Raw genomic sequence first — 21,438 nt, 5'->3', positions numbered from 1 at the left:
TGGTATAAGGAGGTAATGTATAAGAAGCCTCGCCCTAAGAAACCTCTGAATTCACTTCCTCCATTCATGATTCCATACCTGTAGTCACATGGACTGGAATGTCCTCCTCCACCTCACTCTTACACGGGGGATCGCCCATCATCCGCTCTTCTTCATCCTCCACTTTAAAAACCGTCAGATCTTCCCCCTGATTTGTCATCTGTAACAATTCAGGACAATACAGCAGACAGGTCCACATAAGAGACCCCCACCATCTATGACCCCTCTATGACTGCAGGACCCCCCTATATAGATGTGTATAGGGCTCAGCTCCATCTACCTGATGGTTCTGTGGGAGCTTCTCCTCTGGACAGTCCTGGGAATACAGAGGACGGGGACATCTCTCTGGTGGATTTCTCCTCCTGGATCCATCTGTGGAGACACAAGTGATCAGGGCCTAAATAACAAACCCCAAGCTATCCAGCCAGCCCCACAGATATTCCAGGCTTGGAGCTGCTTTCCATCCAGAAGCTCAGCTTTTACTCATTCCTCAGAGAAATACATTTTCAAAAAGCAGAAGAAACTCAGACATTGATGGATTTAGATCATTTGTCTGGTAGAGAAAACCTGCACCCTCATGTTACATTTGGGTTCCATCCTCACTTTGAGTCATTTCCCATTTCGGTTACTGAGAATCTGGTGGTTTGAGCTCGGGTTCAGGAGATCCCTAAATAAAAGGGATGCTGATGTAAGACTTTACGAGGCCGAGGCCTTTGTTAAAGGTATGGTTGTGTACAAAAATTTGAACCTTAAATAACCTTGGCATAAGTTGGGTGTCGGATACACCGGTCCCTATGAGATTCCTGAAATTATTCATTCTGCATTTTAGCAAATCTGAAACTTTTGGGATTTACTCACATAAATCACTCAAAATGGCATCTGCCATTTTACCGATCAGGAGATAATGGAAGATCACATGGCATGTGGAGCCATGGCCCGGCAGGCTTGCCTATAATGCTTTGTAGGCAGCCTCAGCCAATTATGATGGACTATAGGTGTATTGCACTGATGAATCACTGGACAAGTCAAAGCCGCCATATGACATCCTAACCTGGAAATGCAGGTGTTTGCTGGGGTGACTCATAGGACGAAAGGACATCTGGCAGATAAAGATCTTAAATCAAAGTAAAGAGGTAGTTTAGTGTCGCTGTGTGATTCAAAGTGAGAAGACAATAGACAGAGCCACAGTTAATTGAGAGATTGGAGAGCACCTGACCATGTAGGGAGGGTGACGCGAGACTGCAGGTGGCCCCCCTTTCCCATTCTGCCACTTGGGGTATTGTTGGGGCCTCTCCCCTCCTCATACCCATGATTTTAGGAGTTTTGTTGAACCCATCTCCCGGGTAGATGGCAAGGGAAGGGTTAAATAAGGCTGACTGCCACCCTCCCGATTATATATTCCCCTTATCCCTTTCCGGCCGGCCTCTTGGCTGGAGAATCGCTGTACTTACCAGCAGCAGCAGCACTTCTCAGGCAAGATGGTCGCTGAGGATCCCCTCCGGGCGGCTCTCCTGGCACGTCTCTCATCAGAAAGGGAAGGCTGGCTGTCTTCTTTTATTGCCAGCCTTTCCCATCGTGCCCCGGCACTGGCTCCACTTCCAGCTACAGGGGGGAGGGGGGCGGTAATCCGCACGGTGCACCCGCCCCCCCACCCACTTAGGTCACAGTCCCCCTTCCCCTGTAAGTCCCTGTCCCTCCGCTCAATTACTTCCCAGGCTTGCCTCCGGTCATAGTAGGAGGAGAGCCTCGCCCCTTCCTTTTGCGGCCGGCTCTTTCTCCAAGCAGTCTTCCTGTGTGTGAGATCAGTGTATTAGCAGCTATGGGTGCGCAGGATAGCTGATCCAGGGCTGCAGTGCAGACCTCCACTGCACCACCAATGTGTCCCTCCACATTAAATGAGCCCTGTTTTTCCCTCCTACCGGAGGATAATAGTGTGGGGGAGGTTATTCAGCCCTCTGCACCAGCAGTACCCTGCGTTCCCCTGCAGGACCCCCCTACAGGCATCAGCACCATCACGGTTCTCGTAGGCGCCAGTCCCGTCACTTTTCAAGGGATTCTGGGAGTAGACGGCGTTCCAGATCCTCCAGATCGCGCTCACCGTCATCTTCGGATGTTTTGTTGGGCGAATCTGTGGAGTCTGGTTCAGTGTCCCATTCAAGGCGCAATAGGCAGGAGCCTTCTCGAGCTTCTAAGGCCTCTAGCCTGGTTTGTACTCCAGTCCGTTCGTCTTCGGTTCCAGCGGCCATTCCAGCACCGACTGCATACGCGGTTCCTCCGGTGACTCCAGTTCCTGCTGAGTCTGGTGAGTTTTGATATACGGGTGTGTGGGAGGCGGGTGACCAGGGTTCGGACGTTGTCACGGCCCTTAAGACCATCCTAGATAAATTGCAGTCTGCCCCCCAACCACCTACCCCTTCTCCTTTGCACAAACCCCTTCCAGTTTCAGCCGGCTTCCATAAAGACTCTTTCTTCTGCGGTGTTAGCCCGCTTGGGGCGCATTTGGCAGAAGAGGTCAAAGAAAAAATATGGGCAAATCAATACGTCGATATCTGGTCCCTAGTTAAGATAGACCAGCACACGGTGGACAAGGAGCGCCGTCCTCCCGAAAAAACTTATGAACGTTGCCCCCGGGTTGCTAGGACCCTGAATAACTGGCTACAAGCTTTTTCAATGTTGGGATGTGTAAAGGGCCAAGGGCAGCCTGAACGGTGTTCCGAACTCTTCATTTATCAGGACACCATATACAGCGCCTATAAGGCTTATGGGGGTTCCGCGTGGTGGAGATATGACGAGGAGTTCCGTAACCGGTTGTCCCTTCAACCGGATATAGGGTGGGGGGTCAAGGCCCCGGACGTCTGGCTCCGCTTTATGTTGTCTCAGAGGCCACCCTTTCCCGGGGCGGCCACTGGTCCCGGGGTCTCCTCAGCAACAGGATCGGTGGTCGGCTGTCGCCCTGGAGCATGTTGGTTGTACAACGAGGGTCATTGCCGGTTCGCAAATACAAGCACTCGTGCTACTCTTGTGGGGGCCCCCCTGCTGCCATCCGCTGTAACTGCCCTCTACCAAAAGTCCATAAGTCCTTCACGCCCAGTGACCCTAAAGACCCCGGTGAACATCACCATGATGTCCCCCGGGCTAGACCTCTACCCCAATAAATTGGATGCTGCTCAGCTTCGTTTTGGTTTCACGTTTGGGTTTTTTATCCCTTTTGTTTTCTGTAGGTTTCCGTTTTTTTCACAGTACCTTAAGTCGGCTCGAGAGCATCCAGAGGCTCTCTGACAAAAACTGTCTAAAGAGGTTTCCATGGGTAGGATAGAGGGCCCCTTTAATTCCCTGCCTTATCCGAACCTTCACGTTTCCCCTCTGGGTATAGTTCCTAAGAAGGAACCAGGTAAGTTTCATCTGATTCATCACCTCTCCCATCCGAAGGGGACCTTGGTTAACGATGCCATCCCTCCAGAGGACACCTTGGTGTCCTATGTTTCCTTTGATAGGGCGGTAGCTCTGGTCAGAAGGGCTGGTCACGGTGCCCTTTTGGCAAAGTCGGAAATTGAGTCTGCCTTTCGCCTGCTCCCGGTTCATCCGGATTGTTATCAGTTGTTAGGTTGCTATGTCGACGGTCTTTATTACTATAATACTTGCCTTCCCATGGGTTGCTCTATATCCTGCCATTATTTTGAAATGTTTAGTACATTCCTCCGATCTGTTATTCACTATCTGCACGATTTTTTACTTGTTGCCCCTGATTCAGACGAGACTTGTTGCTACCTCTTGAATACTTTTCTCTAACTATTGGAATGCTTCGGCGTTCCGGTGTCCCCTGACAAGACGGAGGGTCCCATGACTTGCCTTTCATTTTTAGGTATTAAGATCGATACAGTTGCTATGGTTTTCCGGTTGCCTGGGGAAAAATTGTCGAAGTTGTCTGCTATGATCGAAGGTTTCGTATCAGTAAATAAAATAATGCTCCAGCAACTTCAGTCTCTGTTGGGTTTATTGGTTTTTGCATGTCGGGTGATGCCGATGGGCAGAGATTTTTTTCTTGTTGGCTTTCCCTTGCCATTTGGGGTGTTAAGTCCCCACGCCATCATATCCGTGTGACCAAATCTACGAAGGCGGATTTACATATATGGCGGTCGTGTTGGTTGGCCCCCGAGGCTTCTAATTCCGAGCTTTCCTTGATCACAGATTCCTCGGGCTCTTGTGGTTTTGGCGCTGTTTTCGGTAATTCTTGGTGTGCATCCCATTGGCAGGAGTCTTGACTGGCATCTGGTCTTTGTAGGAATTTAACGTTGTTAAAGCTTTTTCCTATTATCGTGGCGGTTGAGATCTGGGGCCCACAGTTTGCTAATCGGCATATATGCTTTTGGACTGATAATTTAAGCGTTGTTCATAGCATTAACAGCCCGTCGTCCTCGTCCTTACCGGTTCTCAGGCTTCCCTGGCATTTAGTGTTGCGTTGTCTGGAATTTAACATCTTCTTCAGGTCCCGCCACGTTCCCGGTTCTTCTAACATAATTGCTGATGCTCTCTCTCGCTTTTATTGGCAGGAATTTTGGGTTCCTTTTTCCTGGATCGGACCAGGATGGTGTACCATGCCCGCCGCACCTCTGGAGGCTGGTGGACAGCAGTTACTGTCATTGATCGCTTCTTCGGTCACTCTGGCGACTTAGAGAGCACACGGTAAGGCATGGGGTGAATGGCTTGATACTGTCGGCACTCAGGATGTGAGTCAGGAGGAAGCGAGACTGAAGATTACGGTAGAACTCTTATTGCGCTTGCTATCGTTAGGGGTTTCGGCAGCGGTTGCCCAACCGCGTATGTCCAGTGTCACTTTTTATTTAGTCTTTTCGGGTGGTGCGATGTCCTGAAATTTTTTTGATCACGCAGGCGTTGCGGGGTTGGCGTAAGGAAAGTATCTGCTCGAAATTCCGGCGGCTGATTTAGTATCAATTACTTTGCAGCTTGGTTTTGTCGTGTTCTGCGGTTTGCAGTTCCCAGTTCGAGGCTATCCTCTTATCCGTCAGCTTTAGCCTCGATTTTTTTGGGGCCCTTCGGATCAGCGAGCTACTGCCTTCTTTGCGTCATAAGCGGGGAGGCCGCCTCTTCAGCGATGCATTGATCAGGAATGGGTCTGTTCGGGTCAGGATTAGGCGCTCTAAATCGGACACGTTTGGCAGGGGGGCGTGGATCCCGCTTCACCCAATTTCGGGTCCCGCTTGCCCAGTTCGATTGGTCACAACTTACAGCGACTTGCGCCCCGGCGGCAGTAGTTTTTTGCTGCACCAAGATTTCTCCCCCCCCTCACGAAGTTTCAATTTACCGCCATTGTCAAACGCTGGCTCGCAGCCGTCGGTCACGACACTCGTGATTTCGGGACGCATTCTTTCCGCATTGGAGAGGCGAGCGAGGCTGCAAGAGCTGTCCTTTCTGAGGCCGACGTTATGAGGATCGGTCGATGGGGCTCCAGGTGTTTTGCGACCTATGTCCGTCCTGACCTGTTACCAGTGGGCTAATTTCCGCTATCCCTATTATAAAAGATGGTGCTCGTATGGTCAGAGATCTTCCCCCATGTGGTTAGGCATGGAGCTAGAGACCCTGAGGCAATGAAATAATGCTGCAGAACAGTCAACTCTCGTATTTCCCGCTTTATTAGGTCCCGGGGAGGCATAGTGGTTCACCATCGCCAACTTAAAGGCAACAATCGGGCATTGATGCGGCCAGACGGAGTACATCTCTCTGATATTGGTCTTGATATTTTCCTCTCTGGGTTGCAGGATGGGGTGGAACAAGCAATGTTTTTGATGGGTGGTGGTCGGAGCCCGGTGTAGGATGACGGGCTCCTCCGTGGCAGTTTGGAGACATCCATAATACATGGTGAAAGGAAACCTGTCACCGGGATTTTGTCTATAGAGCTGAGGACATGGGTTGCTAGATGGCCGCTAGCACATCTGCAATACCTAGTCCCCATAGCTCTGTGTGCTTTTATTGTGTAAAAAAACGATTTGATACATATGCAAATGAACCTGAGATGATTCCTGTCCCTGACTCATCTCGCATACAGGACTCATCTCAGGTTAATTTGCATATGTATCAAATCGTTTTTTTTACACAATAAAAGCACACAGAGCTATGGGGACTGGGTATTGCGGATGTGCTAGTGGCCATCTAGCAACCCATGTCCTCAGCTCTATACCCAAAATCTCGGTGACAGGTTCCCTTGAGGCTTAAAGGGCGGACATGGGAGTCCAGCGGCTGGCATACCGCGCCATGTGTTAGTGGTTTGGAGCAGTTTAACGCTCTTGGTTAATGATGTTACAAATGAACAAATAAAAGCTGTGGCCGATCAACACCCAACATGAAGGTATTTTGTGTGGTTTTGTGGAAAGTTAATTCGTTTCAGGAAGGGAGGGGAGTATGGATAGCTCTTCGGCCTCAGGGAGGATGGAGGCCATTTTTGTGAGCGCTGCCACAGCTAATACCACGTGAATCACCTCATTCTTTATTACATAAATACCCAATGGAACCTTGGTGCTGACAGTAGGCCTGCCATATTGTTCTGTGTCACAGCTACTCATCATTTATAGCTGAGTCTACTTTCACACTCGCGTTTTGGCTCTCCGTTCAGGGCTCTCACAATCGGTCCAAAATGGATCAGTTTGCATTCTACTACATTCTGAATGGAAAAGGATCCGCAAAGCGAGCATCAGTTTGGTCTCCATTCCGCTTTTGGGACGGACACCAAAACGCTGCTTGCAGCCCAACGGATCCGTCTGATGAAAATGAGCCAAACAGATTCGTCCTGGCACACAATGTTAGTCAACGGGGACGGATCCGTTTTCACTGACACAATCTGGCACAATAGAAAACGGATCCGTCCTCCATTGACTTTCAATGGTGTTCAAGACATATCCGTCTTGGCTAAGTTAAAGATAATACAAACTGATCCGTTCTGAACGGATGCAGATGGTTGTATTATCTGAACGGATCCGTCCAAGACGGATCCACACAAAACGCAAGTGTGAAAGTAACCTGACTCTGTCCAACTATACCATGCATGTTTAATGGATAGACTGTGTGATTTGGAGACATGAAGTGCAGGGAGGACTAGAGGCAGCCACTATGTATGCCTTACTGCCTGTTGAGCGACATCTGAATTTGGGACATGAAGTGTCTATGAATAGTATTACATCTTGTCTTACAGTGGCTTACCTGGTGATGTCAGAGGCCGGTGGTCCTCCATCATGGCCTCCTTGTACAAATACTTGTGTCCTTCAAAATACTTCCTCTCCTCCATGGAGAAATAGACCACCACATCCTGACACCTTACAGGAACCTGACAATACAATGACACCATCATCACCCAGACCCCTCCAGTGCTGTTACTGGAGAATCTCCCAGCATTCCCAGCAGTGTCACCTCTACAGTCAGCAGCTCCATCATCTTGTGGGTGAGTTCTAGGATCTTCTCAAGTATCAGGGGGTGAGGCTCTGTGATAAGGCCCTGGCTCCCACTCCATCCTCCAGACACACGGGGGGCCACACAATCTCCAGGCACTTTCTTCACTACTATGCAATGCTGTGGACGTAGAGACACTGATCACTATATAGTCTAACAATCCATCATCTTTCCTTTACCAGTTTTATTAATGGTGACCAGATGGATATGGTGTGAATCTCTCACCTCTCCGGTTATCAGGCCGATTGTCTCTAGGGTGAGGTCCAATATTCTCGCACCCATGTGGCTTCTGTCCTCATCCATCCCTGGTAAGTCATTCTCCATCATGACCTCCTTGTACAGATCCTTGTGTCCTTTTATATACTCCCACTCCTCCATGGAGAAATAGACCGCCACATCCTGACACCTTATAGGAACCTGACAACACAATGACACCGTCATCACCCAGACCCCTCTAGTGCTGTTACTGGAGAATTTCCCAGCATTCCCAGCAGTGTCACCTCTCCAGTCAGCAGCTTCATCATCTTGTGGGCGAGTTCTAGGATTTCATGTATCATGGGGTGGGGCTCTGTGATGGGGGTCCACCCTTCTGACTCATGGATGATGGGATTCCCCCTCGATGTCTTCTTCACTATAATGTAATCCTGTGGATGGAGAGACATGAGAAATATTATAATTAACGGGTTATTCTACAAAAATATTAATCATCTATCCATAGGATGTTGGTGTACAACCCGTTGGTACCCCCAGTGATCCCAAGAGGCTGACATGCACGCCACTGCTCTATTTTGGGAGGGAACATGGGGACCCGTCATTGTATAGAGCACTGGAGATTTTTGTGGTCATTTCTAGAGATTACAGTGATAGAGATGTGTAAATATCATTCTATCTTCTGTATCTCTAGAACTGTATAAACTAGATAATTTTATGTAGCTGCTATAAACTACCCCTGCCTTTGCCTTGAGTGCCTTCCCTAAGCCCCTCCACTCTTGAAGGTCTGTTTACGCAACATTTAAGAGAGAAGAAGAAGGGGGCATGGAGCTGTGGGCTAATTACATCTTCACTTCTCCTCTGCCCACAGATGTTTACATTGGCTCACACACCAAAGTTCGTAGGGTAGTGCACAATTCGCAGATGCTAGAGTGTTATCTCTTTTTCTTCTCATCTCCTTTTCTGTCTTAGCCAATTAAATTACGACATAAGCCTCAGAGGGGGACACCCTCCACCTGAAGATGTATAAACCACTTTACTCATTGTAATAAAGAGAGAGAGACTGTCTTTGACCTGCCTTTGTGTCAGTGTATGTCTCTGCCACACGTGGATATTAACCCCTTGGTGTACCTTCATTTGGAGCACCAGAGTGTATCTTAAATGCTTTAATTAAAGCAACTGCAACAGTTGGCGCCCAACGTGGGGCCCCAGGTGAAGGGAGCATCGACAGCCGACCCTCAAGAGCCCCCAGGACCTGACGAACAGCAGAGAGATGACTGCGGATTTAGTTAGAAAGGTAAGAAAACCATTTATCTTGCATGCCTTTCTGCTATTCAGTTCGTCACGCCCTGGTGGCTTAGTCTGCTGTACGGTGAAGCCCATGTGAGTATAGTAGTCGGCTGAAATGCTGAAAGCCTGGGGTCAATAGAACCAATAGTCTGAATTGGTAGTTCACTCTGTTGTGTATATGTGTTTATGTAATTGTCTGAGGAGTGAATTGAGCACGGACGGTAAGACTACAGGCAAAGGGAGGGGACAGTAACCTCCTGGTTTGGAAGAGGGCTCTGTAGCGTTAAGGTGTGGGACAAAGTAAATTTCGCCTGATCTTATCAGAAAGAGGTGCAGAAGAAGGTCCAGAGGTGCGGAGGTGAATTGCCGCCTGATCTGATAAGGAATAGGTGCGGAGGGAAGTCCTGGCTGACTAATCAGATCAGACGTGATAGTCAGATTGAGCCAACCAGAGGGGAGGAAAGGGCTAAAGGTGCCTGCTCACTCCTCTGTTTTGTGTGTGTCAGTATGAAGTATTGCTGTTGAAATGGCCCAGTCTCATGAAGGAGGAGAATATACAGCCCCCCAGCTAGTAACCAGGAAAGTTGAGTGATGAAAGTTAGCTAGGTGCAGAGAAAGTGTACAATCAGAAAGGCACTTGTGTTAAATGTTCAGAAATGAACTGGTTATGTCTTGTTTTGTACACTAATGCTATGTGTGTGTCCCAGAAGAAAAGATTTGTGGCAATAGCATTAGGGAATAGAGTAGTAAAGGATGGTCATTTAATGAATAAAGTCTGTCTGGCTCTGTGTTAATCCCAAAGTCTCGGGAAAGTTGGATGGCTCCTTGAGTGATAAGAGTCAGAAAAAGGGGGGCTGACGGCTGTAGTGGGCTCATTTCCATCCCCCATCTTTAACAGAGAAGCATATAGTCTAATAAAACATTACTTAGATAAGAGATGCAGGCAATACAAAAGTGACTATGAAGAAGGGGGGAGGGAATATGCTATGCGGAGTAAGTAATGTGATATGTGTAATAACCTTTTGCAAGATGAAGAAAGGTGAAGATTGCTTAATAATTTTCTTTCTTCTTTCCCAAGCAGCTAACCGAATGTGGGAATCCAGCCTTTAACAAAAATTATTATATATGTGCAACACCAATTAAGACCACGTGGCATATAGGATGATTTGGGTTTAACAAAAATTATTGTATGATTATAACTTGTATGCTGTCTTGTTATAAGATTTTGATTAATCACAGAGTGAAGACCAGAAGACGTGGAAAATAACAGCAACAAAGATCATCAACAATTCTGGGTGTGGTGTGTCTGTTTCCAGGAAAGCTGTGCTTGTTTGTGCTGCAAGTTTTATGATGAAACAAAGAAAACTGTGTGGCTGGGATGGAAGCCATAAATGATTCAGTGGAATGTGAATGGGTGTGGCTTTGAGTTGTAGCTGAGTTGAGTATGTGTGAAAACTGTTGGATGCTTAGCAGAGCTATGTGTGCAATCCATACTTCACATAAGGGCGTGGTTATGAGCTGTTTGTGAAAATGAGTAAATGATGCTGCAGCAAGAAATGCACAAATGAAAATGTGAATGTGTATGAAGTACGATATTTGTTTTTATATACACTGCTCAAAAAAATAAAGGGAACACAAAAATAACATCCTAGATCTGAATTAATTAAATATTCTTCTGAAATACTTTTTTCTTTACATAGTTGAATGTGCTGACAACAAAATCACACAAAAATAAAAAAATGGAAATCATATTTTTCAACCCATGGAGGTCTGGATTTGGAGTCACACTCAAAATTAAAGTGGAAAAACACACTACAGGCTGATCCAACTTTGATGTAATGTCCTTAAAACAAGTCAAAATGAGGCTCAGTAGTGTGTGTGGCCTCCACGTGCCTGTATGACCTCCCTACAACGCCTGTGCATGCTCCTGATGAGGTGGCGGACGGTCTCCTGAGGGATCTCCTCCCAGAACTGGACTAAAGCATCTGCCAACTCCTGGACAGTCTGTGGTGCAACATGACGTTGGTGGATAGAGCGAGACATGATGTCCCAGATGTGCTCAATTGGATTCAGGTTTGGGAACGGGCGGGCCAGTCCATAGCATCAATGCCTTCGTCTTGCAGGAACTGCTGACACACTCCAGCCACATGAGGTCTTGCATTGTCTTGCATTAGGAGGAACCCAGGGCCAACCGCACCAGCATATGGTCTCACAAGGGGTCTGAGGATCTCATCTCGGTACCTAATGGCAGTCAGGCTACCTCTGGCGAGCAAATGGAGGGCTGTGCGGCCCTCCAAAGAAATGCCACCCCACACCATTACTGACCCAATGCCAAACCGGTCATGCTGGAGGATGTTGCAGGCAGCAGAACGTTCTCCACGGCGTCTCAAGACTCTGTCACGTCTGTCACATGTGCTTAGTGTGAACCTGCTTTCATCTGTGAAGAGCACAGGGCGCCAGTGGCGAATTTGCCAATCTTGGTGTTCTCTGGCAAATGCCAAACATCCTGCACGGTGTTGGGCTGTAAGCACAACCCCCACCTGTGGACGTCGGGCCCTCATATCACCCTCATGGAGTCTGTTTCTGACCGTTTGAGAAGACACATGCACATTTGTGGCCTTCTGGAGATCATTTTGCAGGGCTCTGGCAGTGCTCCTCCTGTTCCTCCTTGCACAAAGGCGGAGGTAGCGGTCCTGCTGCTGGGTTGTTGCCCTCCTACGGCCTCCTCTACGTCTCTTGATGTACTGGCCTGTCTCCTGGTAGCGCCTCCATGCTCTGGACACTACGCTGACAGACACAGCAAACCTTCTTGCCACAGCTCGCATTGATGTGCCATCCTGAATAAGCTGCACTACCTGAGCCACTTGTGTGGGTTGTAGACTCCGTCTCATGCTACCACTAGAGTGAAAGCACCGCCAGCATTCAAAAGTGACCAAAACATCAGCCAGGAAGCATAGGAACTGAGAAGTGGTCTGTGGTCACCACCTGCAGAACCACTCCTTTATTGGGGGTGTCTTGCTAATTGCCTATAATTTCCACCTGTTGTCTATCCCATTTGCACAACAGCATGTGAAATTGATTGTCACTCAGTGTTGCTTCCTAAGTGGACAGTTTGATTTCACAGAAGTGAGATTGACTTGGAGTTACATTGTGTTGATTAAGTGTTCCCTTTATTTTTTTGAGCAGTGTAATATGCTCATTGGGGATTATATTTTATTTTTCTTGGAAGAGTTTTTGCTTTTTATTGGTGCTAAAAGTGTTTGTTGAGCTCTACATTTTTTTTTTATTTGAAGTCAATGAAATGTTTCTTATTGGCCCTTCATGTGTTCATGTCTGTATTCTCATATCTGTTTGTTTCAATGTTTGTAGTTATGTGTTATATGTTGAATGTTGTGCTAACATCAGAGATCTGTACTCATGAACCGTCAAGACAATACTGATGGAGAGAGGGAAGATCACACCGTCCAACCGAAGGGGTGGACTTAGATGACTTAGAGGAGAGCGGGAGGAGGGCAGGGTGGACGTCACAGACAACGACAGCCCTTGTGCCCATCCCCTAGTTACAAGACACCCCCAGGAAAGATGAGAAGTCCTGTGTTTCAGTCTATTAAATTCCACATTAGGAAAAGCTGGGTACTTCTGTAAAACAAAGCGCAGAGTAACCTCAAACAGCATTGGTGGTTAAGTGGTGCCAACCACAGGTAGTGTTCCTAGGGCATGGCCTCAGCCCTGATGCCAAATGCCTCATTGAAGTAAGGAAAAAGTAAGTTTGCCACCCTATAATGGTCCTGGGAGATGGACCTGCAGAGTCTGCGGGACCCAGAACCCAGAAGAGAGCGAGTTGTGCTGTGTGTGGAACTCCTCGTCCACACACAAGAGGATTGTATTTTGTGTTGACCATGCCCCGATCACTGTTCGTTCCCACCGACACCCATGTTTTTGTCATGAGGACAACACAAAGTCAGGTGAGGGGGGAAAGTTAGACCAAGATTAGGAAACAGGCAATCCAGTATCGGCTTCACTCTTGGTGATAAAGAAGTACAGTCATGTCCATAAATCAGCTTTAATTTGAGGGTATTTACATCCAAATCAGGTGAACGGTGCAGGAATTACAGCAGTTTGCATATGTGCCTCCCACTTGTTAAGGGACCAAAAGTAATGGGACAATTGTCTTCTCAGCTGCTCCATGGCCAGGTGGGTGTTATTCCCTCATTATCCCAATTACAATGAGCAGATAAAAGGTCCAGAGGTCATTTCCAGTCTGCTATCTGCATCTGGAATCTGTTGCTGTCAACTCTCAAGATGAGATCCAAAAAGCGGTCACTATCAGTGAAGCCATCATTAGGCTGAAAAAACACAACAAACCCATCAGAGAGATAGCAAAAACATTAGGCCTGGCCAAAACAACTGTTTGGAACATTCTTAAAAAGAAGGAACGCACCGGTGAGCTCAGAAACACAAAAAGACCCTGAAGACCACGGAAAACAACTGTGGTGGATGAGCCAAGAATTCTTTCTCTGTCAATGTCCCAATATTTATGGACCTGACTGTAGTCCCATTTTTGATTGATACTGGAGCAGCCAAGACAGTTATGCACAACAAACATGTCCTCCCCTGACTTAATGTACAAGAACACCGTCTTTGGGTAGAAGTGGATGGAAAAGTAGTACACTCCCCTTTCATTAGAACCCATCCGTATTAGATTTGCCCTTAACTAAGAAGTGCTTGCCCGTTTGCTGTCAGTGATAACGTCCCTTGTTGCCTCTTGAGTACAGACTTGCTTGCAAAAGTACATGCTAGCATCTCATACCAGCAGGACGGCACTGTGAAGCTTACAGATGCCCCCAATGACCAGGAACTTTGTTTGCTGGCTGTTACAGTGATAATACTCCCTGGTCCATGTTTGTGTCAGTTCTCCCAGAAGATGAGAAGGGAGTCCAGAACTTGCCCAGTATGTATACTGCAGCCATGTCACTCCTGTCCTTTTTTAGCTGATCATGGCTGCAAGTGAGGAAGGAAAAAAAAGAAAACTTCAGTTTTGTTGCATTACTGCTGCCTTCCTGGGGTGAAGCATCTGACCCCTGAACGTAAGAAGGCTGTGAGACCTCATCTGGAGTATTGTGCGCAGTACTGGAGACCATATCTCCAGAAGGATATTGATACTTTGGAGAGAGTTCAGAGAAGAGCTACTTAACTAGTACATGGATTGCAGGATAAAACTTACCAGGAAAGATTAAAGGACCTTAAGGGTCCATTTACACGTCCGTGGTGTGTTGCGGACCCGCAAATTTCGGGTCCGCAACACACCCGGCCGGCAACCGCTATAGAAGCTGGTGAAGTCTGGCTTTTTTGTTTGCCCAAATATACCTCCCCACTATCGATTTGACTTTGGATAAGTAGTTGGCTGGTAAATACAATGGTAGGGATCTCAAAGTATACAGCAGCTGAGGTAAGATATAAGCCGTAATCACACTTTTCCTCCCCAGCCAGGACAAGAACGGTATAGAGCTCTTGGCTAGAAAGTTTTCAATCCTATTCAACAAAGGAGGGAAATTCAGTCTGAATAGTAGCTTAGGATCATTAGGGATGTTAATTCCCAGATACTTAATGGATGATTAAGGCCACTTAAAGGGGGTCATATTCTTAAGCCTATTTTGCTGTGTGGAGGAGAGGGAGATTCCCAACGCTTCCGACTTGTCTAGATTAATCTTAAAGTCTGACAACTTACTAAACTGTTGGAAAATGTTCAGAACCTCAGTCATAGTATCAACTGGGTCAGTAAGCATAAGGAGCAAATCATCGGCGAATGCCGCCATCTTATGGGTGTACGCACCAATTCTTAATCCTCGGATAGCAGGGGATTGTCTAAATTTTAGGAGCAAGGTCTCTAAAGTAAGTATAAAGAGCGTGGGGGATAAGGGGCATCCCTGCCGCGTGCCATTTCGAATCAGGAAGGCGTCCGACAGAGTCCCGTTCATCATAACACGTGCCGATGGAGAGGAGTACAGTGAAAATATGGCTTTAATAAACTGTTCCGGGAAGCCAAATGCTTCTAAGGCGCTACGCATGTACAACCAGTTGACTCTGTCGAACGCCTTCTCAGCATCTGTCCCTAGTAGAACCAATGGGGTCCGGTTTCTCCTAGCAAGGCACACGGCATGGACCACTCTGCTGACATTGTGTCTCCCTTCCCGTCCCGGTACAAACCCTACTTGCTCCTCCCCCACAAGCTCAGGCAGCAGTTTAGAGATTCTGGTGCTCAACAATTTGGCCCACCACTTTAAATCAGTGTTAAGCAAGGAGATGGGTCTATAACTCCCACAGGCCTCCTGGTCTTTCTCCTCTTTATGTATCACCGTAATGTGTGCTGCCTGAGCCTGAGGGGGCAGAGTTGCACCTCGGAGCAAGGAGTTGCACATTTGAACAAAATAAGGGATAAGTATGTCTCTAAACTCTTTATAATAAGCTATGGGGAATCCATCCGGTCCTGGGCTTTTCCCAGATGGGATGGTGTTCAGAACTTGTGTCACCTCCTCTGCTGTAAAGGGCCGAAGAAGCTCTAGTCTATTCTCCTCCGAGATGGTGGGGATCTTAATTGAGCCTAGAAAGTCTTTAATATGGAGAGTGTGGGGCTATATCCTTCAAGTTATATAGGGATTCATAAAATTTACAAAACTCCTTTGCAATGGCCGGTGTGTTTGTAAGTCTATTACCGTCTGGGGATTTTATCGCCTGGATAAAGGATTTATCTCTCTGGAACTTTAGCAGGTTAGTCATTAGTTTGGAGCTTTTATTACGTTGAAGGTAGTGTTTGAAACGCAGTGCCTGCAATATTTTTGCTGTCTTAACGTTGAGGAGATCTTTCACCTGTCTGCGTAGGGAGATAAGAGACTTATAAACCTCTTCAGATTGCGACCTCTTGTGTAAGCTCTCGAGTGTGGATATTTGCAGCAGTAAGGAGTTCAGCTCTTTTAATCTTTGTCTCTTTATCCTGGTGCCCAGGCTGATAAGTTCCCCTCTAATCACTTCTTTGTGCGCTTCCCACAAAATGGAGCTTGATACCTGTCCTGAGTCGTTATTTTGGAAATAATCCCTCAACTTTTGTGAGATTAACTGTGCATGTTCAGCGTCATCTTTTAGGGTGGTGTTTAATCGCCAAGTCCAGGATCTACGCGGCAAGTCCGCAAACTTCACCATTACACTAATGGGTGCATGATCAGAAATGACCGCATTGTATATTCTAGCGTCTGTGACCAACGGTAGCGCTTGGTTAGACAAGAAAATATAATCCAATCTCTGGTACGAATTATGTACTCTGGAGTGGAAAGTATAATCTTTATCTTCTGGGTGGAGTAGTCTCCAGACATCCGACACTCCCAGATCGGACAAAGCAAGGTGAAGTTTACGGAGCTGCCTGGTCGACACGTTCCTGGCACTGGATGTAGTATCTTTCAGGGGATCAAATATCATGTTCAAATCCCCCCCCTATGACTAATAAACCTTCTGCAAAGGGTTTCAAGGTCTCAAGCGTACGTAGAAGCCATCTAATCTGGTGACAATTAGGGGCATATAAAATTGCCATAGTGATGGTTAAGTTAAGAATCTTCCCTTTAACCAGAAGGAATCTACCCTCTGGGTCTGCGATTTTTGCTGACAGTTGGAACTGGACATTCTCCCAACACCAATAGAGACCCCTCTCGAGGCCGATGAGTGGGACGCATGATACCATAAGGGGAATTGCTTGCTGACTACATTGGGTATACGCATATGCCTGAAGTGAGTCTCTTGTATAAAGGCAATGTCAACGTGCTCCTTCCTTAGGGTGTGATATAGTTGGCTTCGCTTTTGAGGTATATTGATGCCATTGACATTGAGGGAGTAGATCTTCACTTCAGCCATATCCGCATGTATTCCTACCTAAATGACTAGTAAAACCGTAAGCGGCAAGTGAGACATGACAAGAACAATAACAGTTAAGAACTCCTATAAACAAATCAAATGGGCTATAAGGCCCAGTGGCGTTCCATGACGCTAGGAAGCACACGATGGCCAAATAAGTAAGGCCGGTGGGGGAGAACATGGATGGAGAGGTCACAAGGTCTCATCTCCATTCACCCGGCTTATCAAGCTGATTTAGTAATACCCATAAAAACATCTAATAACACTATATGAACGCAAATACTCAAATGTAGAGACTGGCGGCGATTCCCTTGGTGGGGAAGGTAGCTATGGTACTCCGCTGGTAGCCGCTAAAGCTCCACACACAAAATGTCTCACAATAAAGACAAACAATGAACGCTCTATAGAGCAATGAACCTCGCTTGTAGGGTCAAAGTTCTGCTCCTCAAGTGGTCTTCTTCATCGGCGAGCGACTCTTGGTATCTGTCTGCCATTGCAGGTTCTGCGTGAGTTGAGGCAGATCTAGCGGGAAGGCAATCGGCAGCCATGTGGGGATCTCTAATGGTTCCATCTGGAGCGCATCCCACATCTTGGGTAAGTCTTCCGGTGACCGCAGCGTGAGCTGTCTACCTTCAACAGTGGTTGTTAGTCCAAAGGGAAAGAGCCATTTCACAGGGAGCTTTCTCTCCCTTAAGGCATTTGTCAGCGGACGAAAGGCTCTTCTTTTAGCCAGTGTACTAGCCGCTAAGTCCTGGAACAGTAAAATCCTGTGGTCTTCTAGCATGAGGTCTCCCGCATCTCTCGCGGCTTTAAGTAATGCCGCAGTGTCTAGGTAGTTCAAGAGAGCACACACCACATCTCTGGGTGGTTCAGTGGCTGGCGGTTTCGGCCGCAGGGCTCTATGTGCTCTTTCAATTACAATGGCGTCAGCGCGTTCTTTGCCTAGAAGCATTTCAAACACATGGCGCACTGTGGTTGTCAGGTCCTCTGCGTTAACCGACTCAGGGATCCCTCTCAGGCGGATGTTTTTCCGCCGTCCCCTGTTCTCTTGGTTTTCCAGGTATAAGAAAGCATTGTTCACCTGTTTACAGACCGAGGCAAGTTGAGATTGCATCCCCGCACTGTGCTGCGTCATGAGGGTATGCGAGTCCTCTAAGGCCTCCACTCTGTGTCCCATATGAAGGACGTCTGTCTTAATGTCCGATAACTCCTTTAGCACTGGAGACAAGGCTTTGTCTAGCGATTGGGCCAGTGATTGTTGCAGGAACGCTCTGGTGATCGGCAAGGTGTCACGCTCACCTTGTGGCTCAGAGCATGCATCTGAGCTGTCTCCATCAGAGTCGTCTTCCCGCGCCGCCTCCGCTGGTGCGGATCGCGACATCTTTCCTCGCTCCGACTGAGAAGAGGTCTTCTTATTAAGGAATTTGTTCATATCGCTCTGCGTGTTCCTCACTTTTAGGGTACTCTCCACATTTCCTCTTTTCTCTCTGCCTATTTTCCCCATAATTGCGATGGGTAGCTCTGAAATAGGCTGTAAGACCGGGCTTATGGCGAGGAGCTCAGGCGCACACGTCCTCCACCATGCTCAGTCAGCTCCGCCCCCCCCATTAAAAGTTATGTTTTAATGATGTATGGCTTTTTCAACAGGATTAACTATGTAACTATAATGACCTACTGTGTGTCCATCCCAGTGGACTATTCCCCTGCAGTGCAGACGCTGAGGGGCATGCAGCCCCCTCTGTACTTATTTTAGAGAGCTCATCATCATAACCTTAACGGAGGGCACTTCCAGATAGGGGCATTACAGCTGCTTTGTATGCCTTCATACCAGGCCTGTTTATAACTAGCTGAAATCGACCAACAGTCACGAGAGAAACAGACTTTTCTGACGGATGAAAACATCAGTCTGTCAGAAATCTGAGATCCTCTCTAGTGATAACCACCATTACTGCAGCATGTAAGGAGGACGGTGTAATGGAGACTGATGCCTGTGTGGTGGGCAAACCTAATTGATGCCACACTACCGTCACCGGTAAGAGGAAGAGGTGGTGAAGCATGAGACGTGGGCAGTCTCCGAAACAAGTCAGAATAATAAAACCTAAAAACAATGCGGCAGATTTAATAATCCTGCCTGATACTGAGACAGTGTGAACCCAGACTGACACTGCGCCGAGTTTATCACAGCAACTGTTGATGGATGATGACTCTGCGGGATCTTTACCCTGTGTACTCCAGGTTTATCACAGTCACTGATGAAGGATGATGACTCTGTGGCTACTTTAACCTGTGTATTCTGGGTTTATCACAGTCTCTGATGACGGATGATGACTCTGCGGGATCTTTACCCTGTGTACTCCAGGTTTATCACAGTCACTGATGATGGATGACGACTCTGCGGCTACTTTAACCTGTGTATTCTGGGTTTATCACAGTCTCTGATGACGGATGATGACTCTGCGGTATCTTTACCCTGTGTTCTCTGGGTTTATCACAGTCACTGATGATGGACGACGACTGAGGCATCTTTACCCTGTGTATTCTGGGTTTATCACAGTCTCTGATGACGGATGACGACTCTGCGGCTTCTTTACCCTGTGTATTCTGGGTTTATCACAGCAACTGATGATGGATGACGACTCTGCGGCTACTTTAACCTGTGTATTCTGGGTTTATCACAGTCTCTGATGACGGATGACGACTCTGCGGCTTCTTTACCCTGTGTACTCTGGGTTTATCACAGTCTCTGATGATGGATGATGACTCTGCGGTATCTTTACCCTGTGTACTCCAGGTTTATCACAGTCACTGATGACGACTCTGAGGCATCTTTACCCTGTGTACTCCAGGTTTATCACAGTCTCTGATGACGGATGATGACTCTGCGGCTACTTTAACCTGTGTATTCTGGGTTTATCACAGTCTCTGATGATGGATGATGACTCTGCGGTATCTTTACCCTGTGTACTCCAGGTTTATCACAGTCTCTGATGATGGATGATGACTCTGCGGTATCTTTACCCTGTGTACTCCAGGTTTATCACAGTCACTGATGACGACTCTGAGGCATCTTTACCCTGTGTACTCCAGGTTTATCACAGTCTCTGATGACGGATGACGACTCTGCGGCTTCTTTACCCTGTGTATTCTGGGTTTATCACAGTCAATGATGATGGATGACGACTCTGCTGCCTCTTTACCCTGTGTTCTCTGGGTTTATCACAGCAACTGATGATGGATGACGACTCTGCGGCTACTTTAACCTGTGTATTCTGGGTTTATCACAGTCTCTGATGATGGATGATGACTCTGCGGTATCTTTACCCTGTGTTCTCTGGGTTTATCACAGTCACTGATGATGGATGACGACTCTGCGGCTTCTTTACCCTGTGTTCTCTGGGTTTATCACAGTCAATGATGACGGATGACGACTCTGCAGCATTTTTACCCTGTGTTCTCTGGGTTTATCAGTCAATGATGACGGATAATGACTCTGTGGCTTCTTTACCCTGTGTTCTCTGGGTTTCTCACAGTCAATGATGATGGACGACGACTCTGCGGCTTCTTTACCCTGTGTTCTCTGGGTTTATCACAGTCAATGATGACGGATGACGACTCTGCAGTATCTTTACCCTGTGTTCTCTGGGTTTATCACAGTCAATGATGACGGATGATGACTCTGTGGCTTCTTAACCCTGTGTATTCTGGGTTTATCACAGTCACTGATAACTCTGCGACATCTTTATCCTGTGTACTCCGGGTTTATCACAGTCACTGAAGACGTATGACGACTCCGGGTTTATCACAGTCACTGATGACGTATGACGACTCCGGGTTTATCACAGTCACTGATGACGTATGACGACTCCGGGTTTATCACAGTCACTGATGACTCTGCGACATCTTTATCCTGTGTACTTTGGGTTTATCACAGCAACTGATGATGGATGACGACTCTGCGGCTACTTTAACCTGTGTATTCTGGGTTTATCACAGTCTCTGATGACGGATGATGACTCTGCGGTATCTTTACCCTGTGTTCTCTGGGTTTATCACAGTCACTGATGTCGATGACGACTCCGGGTTTATCACAGTCACTGATGTCGATGACGACTCCGGGTTTATCACAGTCACTGAAGACGTATGACGACTCCAGGTTTATCACAGTCACTGATGACGTATGACGACTCCGGGTTTATCACAGTCACTGATGACGTATGACGACTCCGGGTTTATCACAGTCACTGAAGACGTATGACGACTCCGGGTTTATCACAGTCACTGAAGACGTATGACGACTCCAGGTTTATCACAGTCACTGAAGACGTATGACGACTCCAGGTTTATCACAGTCACTGATGACGTATGACGACTCCGGGTTTATCACAGTCACTGATGACGTATGACGACTCCGGGTTTATCACAGTCACTGATGTCGATGACGACTCCGGGTTTATCACAGTCACTGATGACGTATGACGACTCCGGGTTTATCACAGTCACTGAAGACGTATGACGACTCCAGGTTTATCACAGTCACTGATG

General features: G+C 47.3%; 1 protein-coding gene across 1 annotated transcript in view; it reads right to left on the bottom strand.

Annotated features, from left to right (window-relative positions):
* Positions 1-2,078: 2,078 nt before the first annotated feature.
* Positions 2,079-21,438, bottom strand: part of LOC121001564 — an 82,361-nt gene continuing 63,001 nt past the window's right edge. Inside the window, exons 3-7 of the mRNA XM_040432699.1 lie at positions 7,998-8,141; positions 7,723-7,914; positions 7,459-7,617; positions 7,252-7,375; positions 2,079-2,338 (exon numbers count right to left, since the gene is read on the bottom strand). Of these exons, the coding sequence (XP_040288633.1) occupies positions 2,079-2,338; positions 7,252-7,375; positions 7,459-7,617; positions 7,723-7,914; positions 7,998-8,141 (879 nt within the window). The remainder of the gene's footprint in view (positions 2,339-7,251; positions 7,376-7,458; positions 7,618-7,722; positions 7,915-7,997; positions 8,142-21,438) is intronic.

Source organism: Bufo bufo, chromosome 5 (assembly GCF_905171765.1).
Source record: "Bufo bufo chromosome 5, aBufBuf1.1, whole genome shotgun sequence".
In the NCBI taxonomy this organism is placed as follows: domain Eukaryota; kingdom Metazoa; phylum Chordata; class Amphibia; order Anura; family Bufonidae; genus Bufo; species Bufo bufo.
The sequence above is the reverse complement of the archived record's forward strand: the minus strand, read 5'-3'. Positions and strand labels throughout refer to the sequence as shown.